Raw genomic sequence first — 14,879 nt, forward strand, 5'->3', positions numbered from 1 at the left:
GGTGGGGGGGTACTTGCGGCCCCCGCACTGACGGGCTGGTGGGAGGCGGATGTGCACACACTGGGAGACCTATACAGGGACGGTGAGCTGATACCGTATGAGAACGGGCTCCCACCCGGCGGGTTCCTTACGCACCGCTCACTAGTGGCGAGCTTGACCGCCAAATGGGGAAGCATGGCTACGGAGCCTGGCCAGCACCTAACTATGCAATACCTGCACGTCATGGGGAGGGGCGGGCACCTGGTCCTCTGGTTCGCCGCCTCGTTACGGGAGCACACGGCGGTTGGTCTGGGCCCGCTCCGTGGCAAATGGGAGCTAGACCTGGGGAGGCCACTGGCAGACAAGGAGTGGGAGAGGGTCCTTAAAAGCCCAGTGCGTATCCCCCGAAATATGCGGTTCCGCCAAATCCAGCTGTTCATAGTTCACAGGGCCTACCTGAGTTGATTAATAGGTACTTTCACCGCAACGACGCGCTCTGCCCTCGGTGCCGAGAGCTGGGGGCGGGGTTTTTGCACATGCTGTGGAGCTGCCCTGAGTTGCGCACCTATTGGAGGGCGGTCAGTGGGCTGTTACAGGGGAGTGTGGGTCGTAGCATCCCCTTAGACTGGCCTGAACACATCTTACACCAATTTACAAGATCGCCCAAAGACAAGGCAGCGTCCTGATTCCTGGACCTGGGGCTCGTAGTAGCAAAGCGCCTCATCACCAGGAGATGGAAGGCGCATGACCCACCACACACACGGACCTGGAGCTCCTCATTCCAGGCCTGGGCCAGGGCGGAGGGGACTGCCATCCGTAGGGAGGACACTCTGGGGCTGCGGAGGGAGCCCATGGCGGACCGCTGGGAGCAGTTACTTGCTGAGCTCCGGCGCTTGGACGGGGAGGGTACCACGGGCTGCATAGGGGTGGTCAGACACGACAGCGCAAGCGGCGGCGCAGTGCAGGCAGCCTCGCTGACGGGATAGCATAGCCCCCATTATCTCTGGCCTAAGGACGGGGCGTCTGCGAACACTTGGGGATAGTTGCGTCCGTGGGAGTTGGGGGGGGCGATCCAGGGGGTGGGGGGGGAGTCGGGGTAGGAAGGGGGAAGGAGCAAACTATGTGTATCACTGTTCACGCTGCCACTGTTATGGGTTCTTCTTTTGCATTGTACGTAACTCCTCTGTTTTTGACGCCTAAGTTGTGTGGGCGATATAAGTTTCCATGTACGGCTCAGTGGCTGGTATGCAGTGGCGATGGCCCCTTCTCAAGTGACGACACCAGAACTGATAAGGACAATGTAGCCGGCTCCCAAGCGGGTGGTGGTTGGCGCATAACCCGACAGCAGGTTATATTCTCTTGACTGCAGGCACGGCTTACCAATCTGCATATGCTTATGAATCTCTGTGTGTAAAGTATGCTGCCGTAACATGTATTCTTTTACCAAAACTACAAAACAATAAAAACAGATTTGCAAAAAAAAGTACCTTATAATCTTAAACGGTTATGGTAACTATGGTTTGTCGTGTAAGGTGTCTAACACTTTGGAATAATACCCCCATACCATTTCTGGTGATGAGGATATTATTCCTCCCTTCTAGAGGGAGAGACATGTTAAAATCCTACTTTGCTGTTTAACTCTCAACAAAGCCTCAGCATCACAAAATGGATGCTGCTGCCACAGACATGAGTCTGACCTCCTGCTGCTGGGAGCCCTCCCAGCCAGGGAGGCCTGGACAATAGGTTTCCTGCTTGGGGAGGTGCTAGCACCTCCCCAGACAGACTTTAGTGTATTGGGGCAGGGAGGGCTGAAAGGAATGAGACATGCCTGGGGCACACAAGGCGCTCCATGCATAATCCAGTTCAAAACGGTGCTGGGGCACTCCAGCCCCAGCTCTGGCGCGAAACTGGACAAAGGAAAGGGGGTGTAGCCACTCCCCTTCCTGGTTCCACCCATAGGAGGGACCTTGCAGGTAGCCCAGCCCACTAGCCCAGTATATTAGTAGCTAGGTGGGCCCTGATAAATTAGATTATCCTGAACCTGCAACTTGAACAGAAACTCTGGACCTTCGACATTCGACGAAAGAAGAAGACTGAAGAATCTCCCTTGTAGCCAAGGAGTGGTAACCCTGTGCGAACAGGCACCATCAAGAGACTTACCCTTTGCTTTGCTGAAGTTCTACGAGGGACCGACTGCAGAACCTGACCAGAGCCTTGACTTCCAGACTTCTCTGACCCTGATCCACATCCACAGCCGAGCTGAGATCCGTGGAGGCGACGAGAGACGTGGGACCGGCTACCTGGGAAAAGTGGCGAGTATCTTCCAGCGCAGCTTCTGAGGCACCCTCGAGGTTGTGCACCGGGGATTGAGAAACCCCAACCCCAAGCACCATCTGCACCGAAGATCAGCCCCCCACACTCCACGAGTCCTGCGTGGGGCCCTTCTGCATTTTCCTGCTTGCCGCGTCTGTCCGGTTGCTTGCCCGTTGGCTAGTAACCTTTGCGACGACACACCTTCAATTTTCCACCGCTGGTTTCGCTCCTCCAGACTGGCTCCTACTCCTCTGTAAAAGAGAAGCACCCCAGACCTTCCTGGTCTGCACCAGAAGCAAGTCCTCCATTCTTCGTGGGTTCCGCTTGCCAAGGCTTGGTGAGTCCTAGTTCGACTTTGATGCCGCAGACAGCACGAGCCTTCGTGGGACAGCTCGCCTCCTGGTCCTGGTCGTCCTCGACGTCTCCTGGTACCCGTGGCTGCTGCGACAAGCTTCACCTCTTCACCTGCAATCTCTCGACATCGCCTGGTTCCTTCCTGGTTCCACGTGGTCACTGGCTAGTGACCCAGACTCTGTCCCTTCTGCTTGCAGATATCCTTCCTTCTTGATCCCGGCCTTGGGATCCACCGGACTCTCTACACTGACTGCCTGTAAGCATCTTTCCTTCAGGCATCCATAGGAGTCGACGACGAAACCCGACGCAAGTTCACACCTATGCACCCGCAGCCTGTGGGCTAGGTAACTTGGGTACTCCGGTGCTCATCAGGGTATTGACTATCCTAGTGTCTAGTTCTCAAGTCTCGACTTCCTAGCTACTCCAGAAGTGTCCTAAATCTTATTAATTCTAAACTGTACTATTTCTATCGATTACACGCATTACGCGTGAGTGTTTCCACTCTGCACCTGAATCCCGTGGGCCTCCCACTTCCTAACTGTTGGTAGGGTAGTGTAGCCCCAGCGATTCCCTAGGCCTATCCCATTTCCGTGCCAGTGGTCCTTATACCACTTACTTAGTATATGGTTTGCGTGGCCCCTAGGGCCTAACTGTATTACTTACCAGTGTGAATTAATGTATGCTTAAATAAGACTGTGTTGTACTTACCTCGAATCTCATAAAGAGTGCTGAGGGTTTGACTAGAATAAATACACTTTATTTTATATATATATCTGTTGTGGTGTCCTTTCATTTGGTATTCAAGGGATTACATATGGTATAACAGCTGGCTTCACATGCCATTCAGAGTTTAGCCTAAGACTGCTCTTGTCCATGCTACCACTAGGATAGCTGGTCTATAAGGTTGACTTTACAACCAATCACCATAAGGGTTGTTTGGACTGATACAAGGTGTACACTAGAATTAGTGACATCATATATCAGACCAACTTCTCACAGGCATTTCCATAGGGACCTCCATATCTAGTAAGAGGGACAACTCCTTGGAAACGGAATACCAAATGATCAAACTTGAGAAAGTAACACTTAGGCTCAGGAGAGATCAGTTGGCCCTTTACAAAGAGTAGCAGGAAGTACAGAGAGCTAGGAAGAAATTGAGACTAGAGTCCCATGGTGGCAGCAACAGTGCCCCTAGAATCAGGGAAACATCCTTTGACCATAGGAATCTGAGCAGGATAGTCCCTACTTACTAGGAGGGGATACATCCATAAATGGATCACTGCTTTGGAGAGGGCCTACAAAGTTTAAAGGGTCCCTCAAAAGCAGTAGGCAGCTATCCTGTGACTCTCCTTTGCTAACAAAGGTAGAGATAAGCTCCTCACTGTTAGAGAAGGGGATGCTGACAATGATTCAGTCCTGAAGAGTGCACTGATAGATGGTTTGGCTTAAACACTGAACAGTACAGGATTAAGTTCAGAGACACCCAGACGGCACACACCCAGGACTGGGTAGACTTTGTGGACAGTGCTATTGAGGCTCTGGAAGGCTGGCTTCATAGAAGCAAGGTACAGGACTATAAAGGATTGTACAATTTGATAATAAAGGAGCACATGCTTAATAAGTGTCAGAAGCAACTTTTGCACCAGTACCTGGTGGACTCTGATCTGACCTCTCCCCAAGAATTGGGAAAGAAGGCAGACAAATGGGTCCGCACCAGGGTCAAAGAGAAACACCATGTTGGTGGAGGTGACCAGAAGAAGCAAGATTCTTCTAAAACCCAGGAGAAGGGTGGGGAGAAGGGCAAATAATTAATTAAAACGAGTCTTCTCAAGGGCCCCAAAAATCTGCATCTGGGGTGAGTCCCAAAACTCCAAGAAAGTCAAAAAGAAACCCTGGGGTTATTTATGTAACGTAAAGATCCATTGGACAAGGGATGCGGATTGGCCAAAGAGAAAGGAAACTACTACCACTGCCCCTAAGGCACCTGCTCCCCCTAGCACTAGTTCATGTGGTAGTACAGCAACCAAGGGATTGGTAGGGTTAACCTTGGGTTCTAAGATGGATTCTGGCTTAGTCAGAACTCCAGCTCAGGTTGTTCTAATCTGTGATGGTGGCATTGATCCTGCTACCTACTGGTAAGTCCCACTAACTTGGGCAAGTACAGACAGCAGTCTTTGATCAATGGAAAAGAAGCAATGGCTTACAGGGACACAGGGGTTAGTGTCACTATGGTGACAGAGAAACTTGTGTCCCCTGAAAAGATCATACTTGGATAAATGTATTTAGTCACCAACACTAGCAATGTCAGGACTGACCATTCCGAGGCAGTTGTGAATCTCAGCTGGGGAGGGGTAACTGGACCTAAGAGTGTTGTGGTATCTCCAGACCTAGAAACTTCAGCCTGGTCTGAGGTAGAGTTCAGGTCTCATGCAGAAATTATGGGCATTTCTGCCAGTGTCTTTGCTGTCACCAGGGCTCAGGCCAAACCAACTCAGCACTGAAGGAGCACTGGATCCTGGAAAAATGATCCAGGTGCCTCTGAAGAGAAGGAGTAGGAGGAGTAAAGAATTATCCTCTTCCCAAACTCCTAGTGAGGATCAGGCTCCTGAGGGAGATGATCTCAATCCCTGTGATGGAACTGCCCCAGAGGAACTTGGGCCTGACCAGACAGAGTTTTTTTTGGGGGGGGGGGGGGCATTTCAGGGCAGACTTGAGTTTGGAGCAGCAGACCTGCCCCTCTTTTTAACCCCTCAAGCAGCAGGCCACTGTTAAGGACCCAGGGAATATCAGTGGGTCAAATGGGATCTATTGAGAAGATGGGCTTCTATATTCTGAAGGTAGAGACCCCAAGGGTGGTGCCACCAGGAGGTTGGTAAAACCCCAGAAGTTCAGAGGCTTTCTCCTCTCCCTAGCACATGATATTCCTCTTGCAGGACATCTTGAGCAAAATGAGATTTGGGACAGACTTGTTTTGTTGCTCCTGTGTCACTTGCCAAGCCAATGGTAAGTCAGGTGGCACTACAAAACCCCCACTAATTCCACTTCCAGTGGTTGGCTTTACCTTTGAGCGGGTAGTGATTGATAACGTTGGTCCTTTGAATCCTCCAACTGTATCTGGACACAGTTAAATCCTAGTGGTGATGGAACATCCCACTAGGTATCCAGAGGCAATTCCCTTAGAACCACTACTGCTCCTGTAGTGCTCATGGCCCTCCTGGGAATCTTTTCTGGGTGGGCTTCCCTAAGGAGGTCTTAACAGACAGAAGTACCAATGTCTTGTTTAGTTACATCAGTGCAATGTGGAAAGAGTGTGGAGTAAACTATAAGTTTATCATGCCCTACCATCCACAGTACATTGGGCTTGTTGAAAGACTCAACAAGACCCTAAAGGGTATGATTATTGGACTCCCAGAAACGCTTAGGCGAAAATGGGATGTCTTACTACCCTGCCTTCTCTTTGACTACAGAGAGGTACCTCAGAAAGGGGTGGGCTACATCCCATTTGAGCTTCTGTTTGGACATCTAGTTAGGGGCCCATTGTGTCTAGTTAAGGAGGACTGGGAGCAACCTCTCAAACCTCCTAAACAGGACATTGTGGACTATGTCCTTGGCCTGCGTTCACGCATGGATGAGTACATTAAGAAGGCCAGCAAGACACTGAAGGCCAGCCATGAACTTCAAAAAGCTAGGCATGACCAAAAGGCTGTCCTAACTGTTTACCAGCCAGGACAGAAGGTGTGGGTGTTGGAGCCTGTAGCCCCAGGAGCTCTCCAGGACAAATGGAGTGCCCCCCACACTACCCTTGAACAGAAAGGGAAGGTCACCTACTTGGTGGACCTAGGCAACCCAAAAAGTCCCCACAGGGTACTTCATGTGAACCGCCTGAAACCTTTTGTGGACAGGAATGACATGAACTTTCTCATGGCAACTGATGAGGGACAGGAGGAAGAGAGTCATAACCCTGTTGATTGGTCAGTAGATGGAGTAGCCGTGGCAGGCTGTTGTGTGTAGATTTAGATACCATATATAGTGTTCCTGATTTAGGTCCTTATATAGGCACAATTCACATTGCCCATATGTTGGCATAGAAATCCTACCCTTATTTGGGCATTATCCATGCTAACCAAATAAAGGCATGGCCACCTACATCCGTTCATCTACGTCACAACGAGTTCTTGGAAAACCAGACTCTTAAGCCTTTAGGACTTTCCCTTGCTTGGATATTGATTTCTCCAATAGCTCAGTTATTATGCATGAACATCTATTCCTTAGGGGTCATTCATGACGTTCTTCTGCCCGACTTTTACGTTAATACTGGCATTCCTAAACACCTTCAAGGTATAAATATACCTTCACTTACCATGGCAAACCACGGTTCGGCTGCCTACTTGTATGATGCGGCTTGCCACGGCAAGTTCAGAAGGAAGTCAAGTCTCCGCCTGACGCACTGACCAGACGCTGTCATCCTCCTCGCAGAGAATCCAGCTCCAGTGTTTTTGACTCTCCTTGCGGGGTGTTAGAGATCGAGACTCGGAAAGAGATTCCAACCTCACTCATTCTAAGGTATGGGGCGGACTAGAACCTGGAGGGACTTTTGGCAAATCATGGCAACTATAGCTAAACTAGACTATAGACAAACAGCACCTACTTCTCACCTCGTACTACACTTAGGTTAGGTACACTGGGGTAGAACTAGCTAGAAGCCTCAGATGAGTATTAACATTTTAGCCTGTGTTATTTATGTATGTATTTTTATGAATATCTGTCATAGCTATAAACCATGCTATTGCAGTATTATTTTATCTTACTGCTAACGCTGTACGTGTTATACATCGCATTCTGTCTTACGATTGTAGCAGTTCATATCTCTTGCACGAGAAATAAGACTGTTCAATAAACCCCTTTTATTGAAACGCCCATCTATCTATTTCTGTGTAACTCTGTAGAACCGAAGCATGCACGATTGACTTCGTGAAACTGTTATCTATTGTTTCCACGATTCTGGGATTGTTCCGATTCTAAGGGAAACAAAGTTGTCAAGTTTATGCGGTTGTCAGAATCTAATTCCTTCTTGTTTATTCGAGAAGTTTCTAGTGACCTCTGAGTTAGCTGGCACACACAAGTAATTAAGTTTAATGTACTCGATAGAGACATACTGATCTCAGTCCTATGTCAAAACTATAGTGTATATTATTCCAATGCGTAGAGCCTATCAGGGATATAGGAACTACACTACAAGGCAGCTTCACTGACCAACAGCAAGCTAATTGCAGAAGGGTCCTCAATCAGTACAAGCATATGTTCTCCCTGACACCTAGTCCGACCACCTGGTGTACCCATAAAATGGACACAGGTGACAGCCTGCCTGTAAAAAACTAAATATACAGACAGCCTGACCATGTCAGAGATTAAATCAAGACAGAGGTTCAAAAGATGCTGAAATTGGGGTTCATTGAGCTTACAGAAAGCCCCAGGGCTAGTCCAGTAGTCCTTGTCCCAAGACCTCACACCAAGGGTGGAAAAAGAGAGATGAGGTTTTGTGTGGACGACAGAGGCCTCAATGCAATGACTAGGAGTGATGCCCATCCTATTCCTTGGGCAGATGAGCTTATAGATACTTTAGCCTCAGCCAAATATCTGAGCACATGTGACCTGACAGCAGGCTACTGGCAAATCAGACTAGCGGAGGATGCCTAGCAAAACACAGCATTTCCAACCCCAGTGGGCACTATCAATTTGTGGTAATGCTCGTTGGTCTGAAAAATGCACCTGCCACATTTCAGAGGTCTGGAAGCCTATAGTGCAGCATATCTAGATTATATTTTTGTCTTTAGCTCCACCAAGGAGTATCACCTGGTCCACCTCAGGGATGCTCTGGAGGCCCTGCAGAAGGCAGGACTCACTATCAAAGCCACAAAGTGCCAGATGGGGCAGAGCAAGGTTGTGTACTTGGGCCACCTGGTAGGTGGAGGCAAGGTTCAACCACTACAGAGCAACATCCAGACGATTATGGACTGGGTTGTTCCCACTACCCAGACTCAGGACAGGGCTTTCTTTTGCCTGACTGGGTACTACAGAAGATTTGTCAAGGGATACGGGTCCATTGTAGCTCCACTTAATGATCTCACATCCCAGAAAATGTCATAGAAGGTTCAGTGGACAGTTTGCTGTCAGAAGGCATTTGATGACCTCAAACATGCCATATGCACTGCTCCCAACCTGCAGAGTCCTAACTACTCTAAAACTTTCATTGTCCAGACAGATGCATCTGAGACAGGGGTAGGGGCTGTGTTATCACAACTAAATGCAGAGGGCCAGGATCAACCAGTAGCTTTTTTCAGCAGGAGGATGACACGAGAAACGTTGGTCAGCCATTGAGAGGGAGGCCTTTGCTCTGGTCTGGGCCTTGAAGATGCTGAGGCCATACCTGTTTGGCAATCACTTCATTGTTAAGTCAGACCACAAGCCCCGCTTATGGCTTAAACAGATTAAGAGTGAAAACCCCAAACATTTGAGGTGGTCCATTTCCCTACAGGGGATGGACTTTTCAGTGGAACATAGACCTGTGAGTAACCATGCCAAAACAGATGGACTCTCCAGCTATGTCCACTGAGAACATGATGACTAATCTGGGCATGGTTAGTCTCATCTCATTTCGTTTGGGGTGGTTGTGTAGGATAGTAGGATCTGCTTTTATGGTTACCCCTCACTTTCTGCGTGGTGTTATTCTGTTTCTGACTAGTCTGACTGAGATCCTGCTAATCAGGACCCCAGTCTCTGTGCTTTCTCCCCTAAATTGGATATGGTGAGTACTTAGGTACCCCCCAGATTGGCCACTGGGGTACACTTATAAGTCCTTAGTATATGGTACCATGGTACCCAGGGCATAGGTACACCAGGGGTCTCCCATAGGATGAAGCATGTATTGTTCCACCCAAGGGAGATCACTTAAAGTGTAACTACAGGCCTGCCATTGCAGCCTTTGCAAGCTATTGGTATTACCACTTACGACAGATAGAGGTTTCCTTATATCTGAGGTCACTGCATTTAAAACCTATAAGACTCTCCTAAGGCAGGCCCTCCAGCCCTGAAGGCAGGGTGCTCGGTTCTAAGTGTAAGGGTGCCCGTGCATGAGCGCGACACTCCTACAACCTTCGAAGTCCATTCTCCCTGGTTGTAAGTGCATCAGCCATTACGATATATAGAGTGGCCATGAGTCATTACGCGAGGACCATCTCTCCATCTCTAAACTGGCTGTAACGAACCCTAACATGTTTGGTGTCAAACATGTTGAAATCATACCCCCACACCGTAAACAGTGTTGAAGGTATGATTCCTGCACCGTAAAGCTCCTCTGCGAGGCCCTCAGTACTCCCGGAACCAGTCTTTCCGAACCTGACAGCAAGCATGGGCTGCTGCCGACTCGGGACACGTTTCTGCCCTCCTGCTGCTGAGCCAAGCTCGAGCAGGGAAAGGCAGAACAATAGATATCCTGTCACAGGGGCGAAACTGGAGAAAAGACATTGTATCCTCCCCACTGTCCAGCCCCTTTTCTGGGAGGGACTCCTGAATGGTCCCAACCCTTTCCTTAGGGTCCTTAAAGGCTTACTTGAGGGTGGGTCTTTAGGTTTGTTATTGGGACAAGACTCAATCCTGAAACTATATTGCTCTTCGACCCTCTGAACACTTGGACTTCGTTGGACTTTGATTGGAGCCGAGACTGCACCAAGGAAGACTCCTGCTGCTTCTGGTCTCGCTATTCAAGTCTTCTTTGTTTTCTGTGTCTGTGCTTCTTCCAGGTTCTTCAACAGACCTGTAGGCATCAAAGACACCAGAAGAAATCTCCCTTGGAGTGAGAAGTCACTCCTCTGCATCTGCAGGCACCTCAACGAAGCTGACCGATTTGCTGCTTCTGTCATTCTACGGACTTCCTGAGGCTGAGCAACACAGGTGGTGGTTCTGCAACTCTTCAGATTGCTGATATTTGCATATCAGTCCCAGGATGCAAACCACCACTTGTTAGATGAAAAACATCGTAAGCCAAAAAATGTCATCCATTTTAGTCCGTTTTAATCAATTTCCTTGTAAAGTTTATTGTCCGTTTAGATAAATAGGTGAAACATGGTTCTTCCGATGTTCAAATGCGTGTATAATGCCACAGCCTTTAATACAGCATGTCGGATTCGCACATTTCATTATAATATTTAACCCAATGCATTTCGGCCTTTCGGCCTTCGTCAGGGGTAACTCTAGAGTAAAGAAAAAATATATCGTATCATGAACAGTTTCACAAAATCTAAAAAACAATTTTTCTCATAAATGAAATTAAAAAACACTCTCCAATGATTAGTCCCCCGTTTCTTGTGCACAATTAATTCCGCTGTTTGCTCAAAACCCATAACTTTAAAAAGAAACAACCACATTGAGCTCAAAATCATCATATATTATTAAACCCCTATGTTACTCAGCGAGGTGCGCTACATTGTATCTAGACAGAAATAATATAATTCCCTGTACTGTTTATTTTGAAAGGAGTAGGACTAATATTTGTTTGGTGAAATGTATAGTTTTTGGCGCATGTTAGTATCAACATGTTTTATGTTTGTAAATTGCGCAGATGGTTGTCTATTGTAAATATGGTCTAAATGTACAAATGTTTTGTTGTTTATATGTCACATAAAAAACACAGCAAGAAGGTTAATGTTTAGCTGGTTCTGCATAAGGGCAATGTGTTTTGGGAAAATAAAATAAAAATCACTCCATATATTTAAATATAACCCAGGGATAAATAAAAAAATCAGACTGGAGTAAAAGTATATCAGACTGGACTAAAAGTATATGGTGTCAGAGGTTTTTTGTTTTTGAATATAGTTTGATTCCCACCTCTGTACTCCTTAACAGAATCATTCCCGTGTTTTATCTGCGGTACCTAACTCCTGTGCACCACGTTGAGTTGTCGTTGCGTAGGCTTGGTGGCTCTGCACTCCAGATATCTTTGGGCTGCAAGAAGCTCCAGCCTTAAGCATCTCTTCCCTCCAAGATCAGCGTCCTCACGGTATCCTCTGCACCATGGGCTTTAATCTTTGGTGAGCTGTTCGAGGTCCTCTTACAACATCTGTGTCTATGGTCTGTGGGTCCTCCTGAGGGTCTTCAATTGCTTCAGTGGGCAACCCTGCTTGCTCAGCATCTGCCCTGACTCTCCTCCTGCTGTTGGTGAGTCCCTTGGACCTTGCTAATCTTAACGTTGCTCCTTCTTTGTTCTCCAAGCCAGTTGCGGCTACTAAGGCTTGTTGATGCTCCTGCCGGACACAGACAACCTAGTCACCAACATCTGACGTGGGAGAGCTTGTGCACACTCCTGGTCTTACTCAGCGCCGCATTGTCCTCACAGCAGCAACAACATCATGTGCATTGTCGCTTTGTGCCTCCTGGTCACTCCTGAGTGGCATAGACTCCGTCTTCTGTGCTTGCAGGTTCTTCACTTCCAGAGTCCACCCTTGGATTCCACCGGACTTCTTCACCGTCTTCTTCAGAGGCATTTTTTTCAATGTATTCCATTGTCGTCTAAGGAGGTTTCCAACATCTCCTCACCCCAATGCACCTGGCTTCCCTGGTGTAAGTAACCTGGTTCTTGGGACATCCACAGGTGGGGTTGCTCTCCAACCTTCTGTCCTCCAAGGGAATTCTTCGGGGTCCTCTGGGAAGGGTAATTTTTCTGCAAAAATGCAACTGTGACTTCTCCATTGACTTCCATTGGGCATGCAGATGTGTTCCCACTCTGCACACAGCCTCCGTGGGTTCCTGGGTACTTACATTGGGTGGTTCCTTGTTTTCCCAGCTCCTATGGGTTTTCTGGTCTAAGTCCCGTCCTCCTTTGTAGTTCGCATTCCACTTTTTTAGTATATGGTTTGGTCTCCCCCTGGAGAACACTGTATTTTGTGCTACTTATCTGATTGCGTCTGGATTATTCTTGTGTATTGTGTTGATATCTCCAGACAGTAGATATACCAATGTGATAGTGATATTGTGTTGTAATAAATAGACTTATTTTTGCTAAACACTGTGTGGTTTCTTTTAATCTAATTTACACTACAGATTAAACTGGTTAAACAAGCTGCTTAACACTCCTTCAAGATAAGCCTTAAGGCTGCTCTCAAACAGCTACCACTTTGAGAGCTTTCTATGGTTATCAAGGACCACTAAAATCACCATAAGGATTGCCTGGATTAGTGCAAGGTGCACCACTTGAATAGTGTGCACTATATTCTAAGCCAGCCTCCTACACCTCATAACAAACGGTAAGGTTCTTGTCATGGTTTGAATGTATTAACTTTAATCTATTTCCCTGAGTCTGAGGGCCTAATTTAGATCTCGGCAGATGGATTACTCTGTCACAACGGTGACTGAGATCCCGCCCACCAAAATATGATCCCATTAGGTACTATAGGATTTATATTTCTGAAGGTGGGCTGTCCGTCAATGTTGTAACTAACCCGTCTCCTGAGATCTAAATCAGTCCCTGAGTTTATGAATTTTAAAGACTAAAAGTCCTACTGTGTTTTTAAAAAACAAGAAGACTGGATGGACAGTGACAGAATTTAGTATTCATGTGCTTACTGCATTTGCGTTTCTACCCCACAATGACTTTCAAGAGTAAGCAGTAGATGTATGCCCTCGCCACACCCCTGCATATCAAAGCCAAAAAAAATCCTTGAAAATTCAGTGAGATTGCAGGAGTATCTTTATCCTGTACCTACTGGAATAACAAACCTTACTCGCCAAAAGTAATTCCCAGTTGCCCTTGCGGTCATTGAGCTCCAAAGAACTTTAAGTCTCGAATCCAAGCCCTACACTCATTTGGAACGGTGAAGAATCAGTACCTTCCCTACATCCCACCTCCAGGTTTAGGGGTTGTTATGACTAGAAGCTTTTGTTAGCTACTTTAGAACTCTAGAAATAGCCTCCCCTAAAACCATCCGTAACCTGCCTTCTTTCAGAAAGGCCCTAAATAACCCATTTTGACCACTCTGCCTATCTTAATGTATGCACTGAAAAGGCATCTGAAGGTGGCTGAGTTTATGGCTTGCCCTAGTATGTGTGTTATAAATGATGTAAATGATTTGTAAAGCAGGTAATCAGTAATGGGGAAGGAGAGCTTCTCGACAGCAATAATGGATAGAGCAGCTACAATGGTAATGTGGGTCAAGGCAGGTAACCAGTAATGATACATAGGTCTGCACCATGAAAGTAGTAGTGCAGTGCATAGCTGACATTTCTATGGGCATTCTTTAGTCTGAAGTGCGGGATTCAGTGCCAACCAGGCAGGGCAAGCCCTAAGCATGGGCGAGCTGGGCCCAGGCCAGGGGCGCCAATATTCCGAGGGGCGCAGCAGAGAGATGCCTGACTTAATGTCATTCAAACAACAGCTCGTCCATCCCACTTGGTCTCAATCGGCCCCGTTAAAGACTTTGTAAACAGCCCTTAATGCACCCTCAGCTTAATTGTTAGTACCTCCTCAGCCTCTGGCCCTCCTTAATTGCTAGTACCTCCTCAGCCTCTGGCCCTCCTTAATTGTTAGTATCCCCCTCAGCCTCTAGCCCTCTGCCCATCTTCCTCAAAACTCTTGCCGACACACCACAACGACCCCCAGTCCCCACATCAAACAACATATTTTCTTTCCACCTAGGGCGCTGTCCCGGTCAATTCGAATTAGGGCCGGCCCTGCTACCAGGACTTTGTGGCTTGTTGGCGATGTTTTGTGTAGTAACATGGCTTCATAACATGCATAATAGACATTCTTTTATTTTACTAATGTAACTGTTGTTCATCTCTCCTTTTCAGGGTAAACTTCAGATGTGGGTGGATATTTTTCCGAAATTTCTAGGCCCTCCGGGTCCACCTTTCAACATTTCACCAAGGACTCCTGAAAAGTAAGCAGTATGGAAACTGACCACTCAATTTAGTTTTTTGTAGCATTGCGTGCCACTGGTGATTTCACCCATCTAATCATGACAACCACCACTACAGTTATTGCCAGGAATTAAGAACCATTGTGTAATTCTACTGTAGACAGTTACATAGAACCCTCCCAAACAATGAACATGCCCCAACTCCTACACCATATTTTTTTGGGGGGAGGGCTTCGCTGTTAGATTGCTGTTCATCATAAACAGGATATTTGTACATAACAACATCTTGTTTGCAGTTATATCTTGCTGGAGAGTTGCAGTTGG

At 47.4% G+C, this 14,879-nt stretch overlaps 1 protein-coding gene across 1 annotated transcript in view; it reads left to right on the forward strand.

The window, feature by feature from the left end:
* LOC146784224 (myoferlin-like) overlaps positions 1 to 14,879 on the forward strand; it is a 3,625,175-nt gene that overhangs the window by 3,046,009 nt on the left and 564,287 nt on the right. Inside the window, exon 24 of the mRNA XM_085634512.1 lies at positions 14,488 to 14,576. Coding sequence (XP_085490638.1) covers positions 14,488 to 14,576 — 89 coding nt within the window. The remainder of the gene's footprint in view (positions 1 to 14,487; positions 14,577 to 14,879) is intronic.

Source organism: Triturus cristatus, chromosome 11, assembly GCF_964204655.1.
Source record: "Triturus cristatus chromosome 11, aTriCri1.1, whole genome shotgun sequence".
In the NCBI taxonomy this organism is placed as follows: Eukaryota; Metazoa; Chordata; class Amphibia; order Caudata; family Salamandridae; genus Triturus; species Triturus cristatus.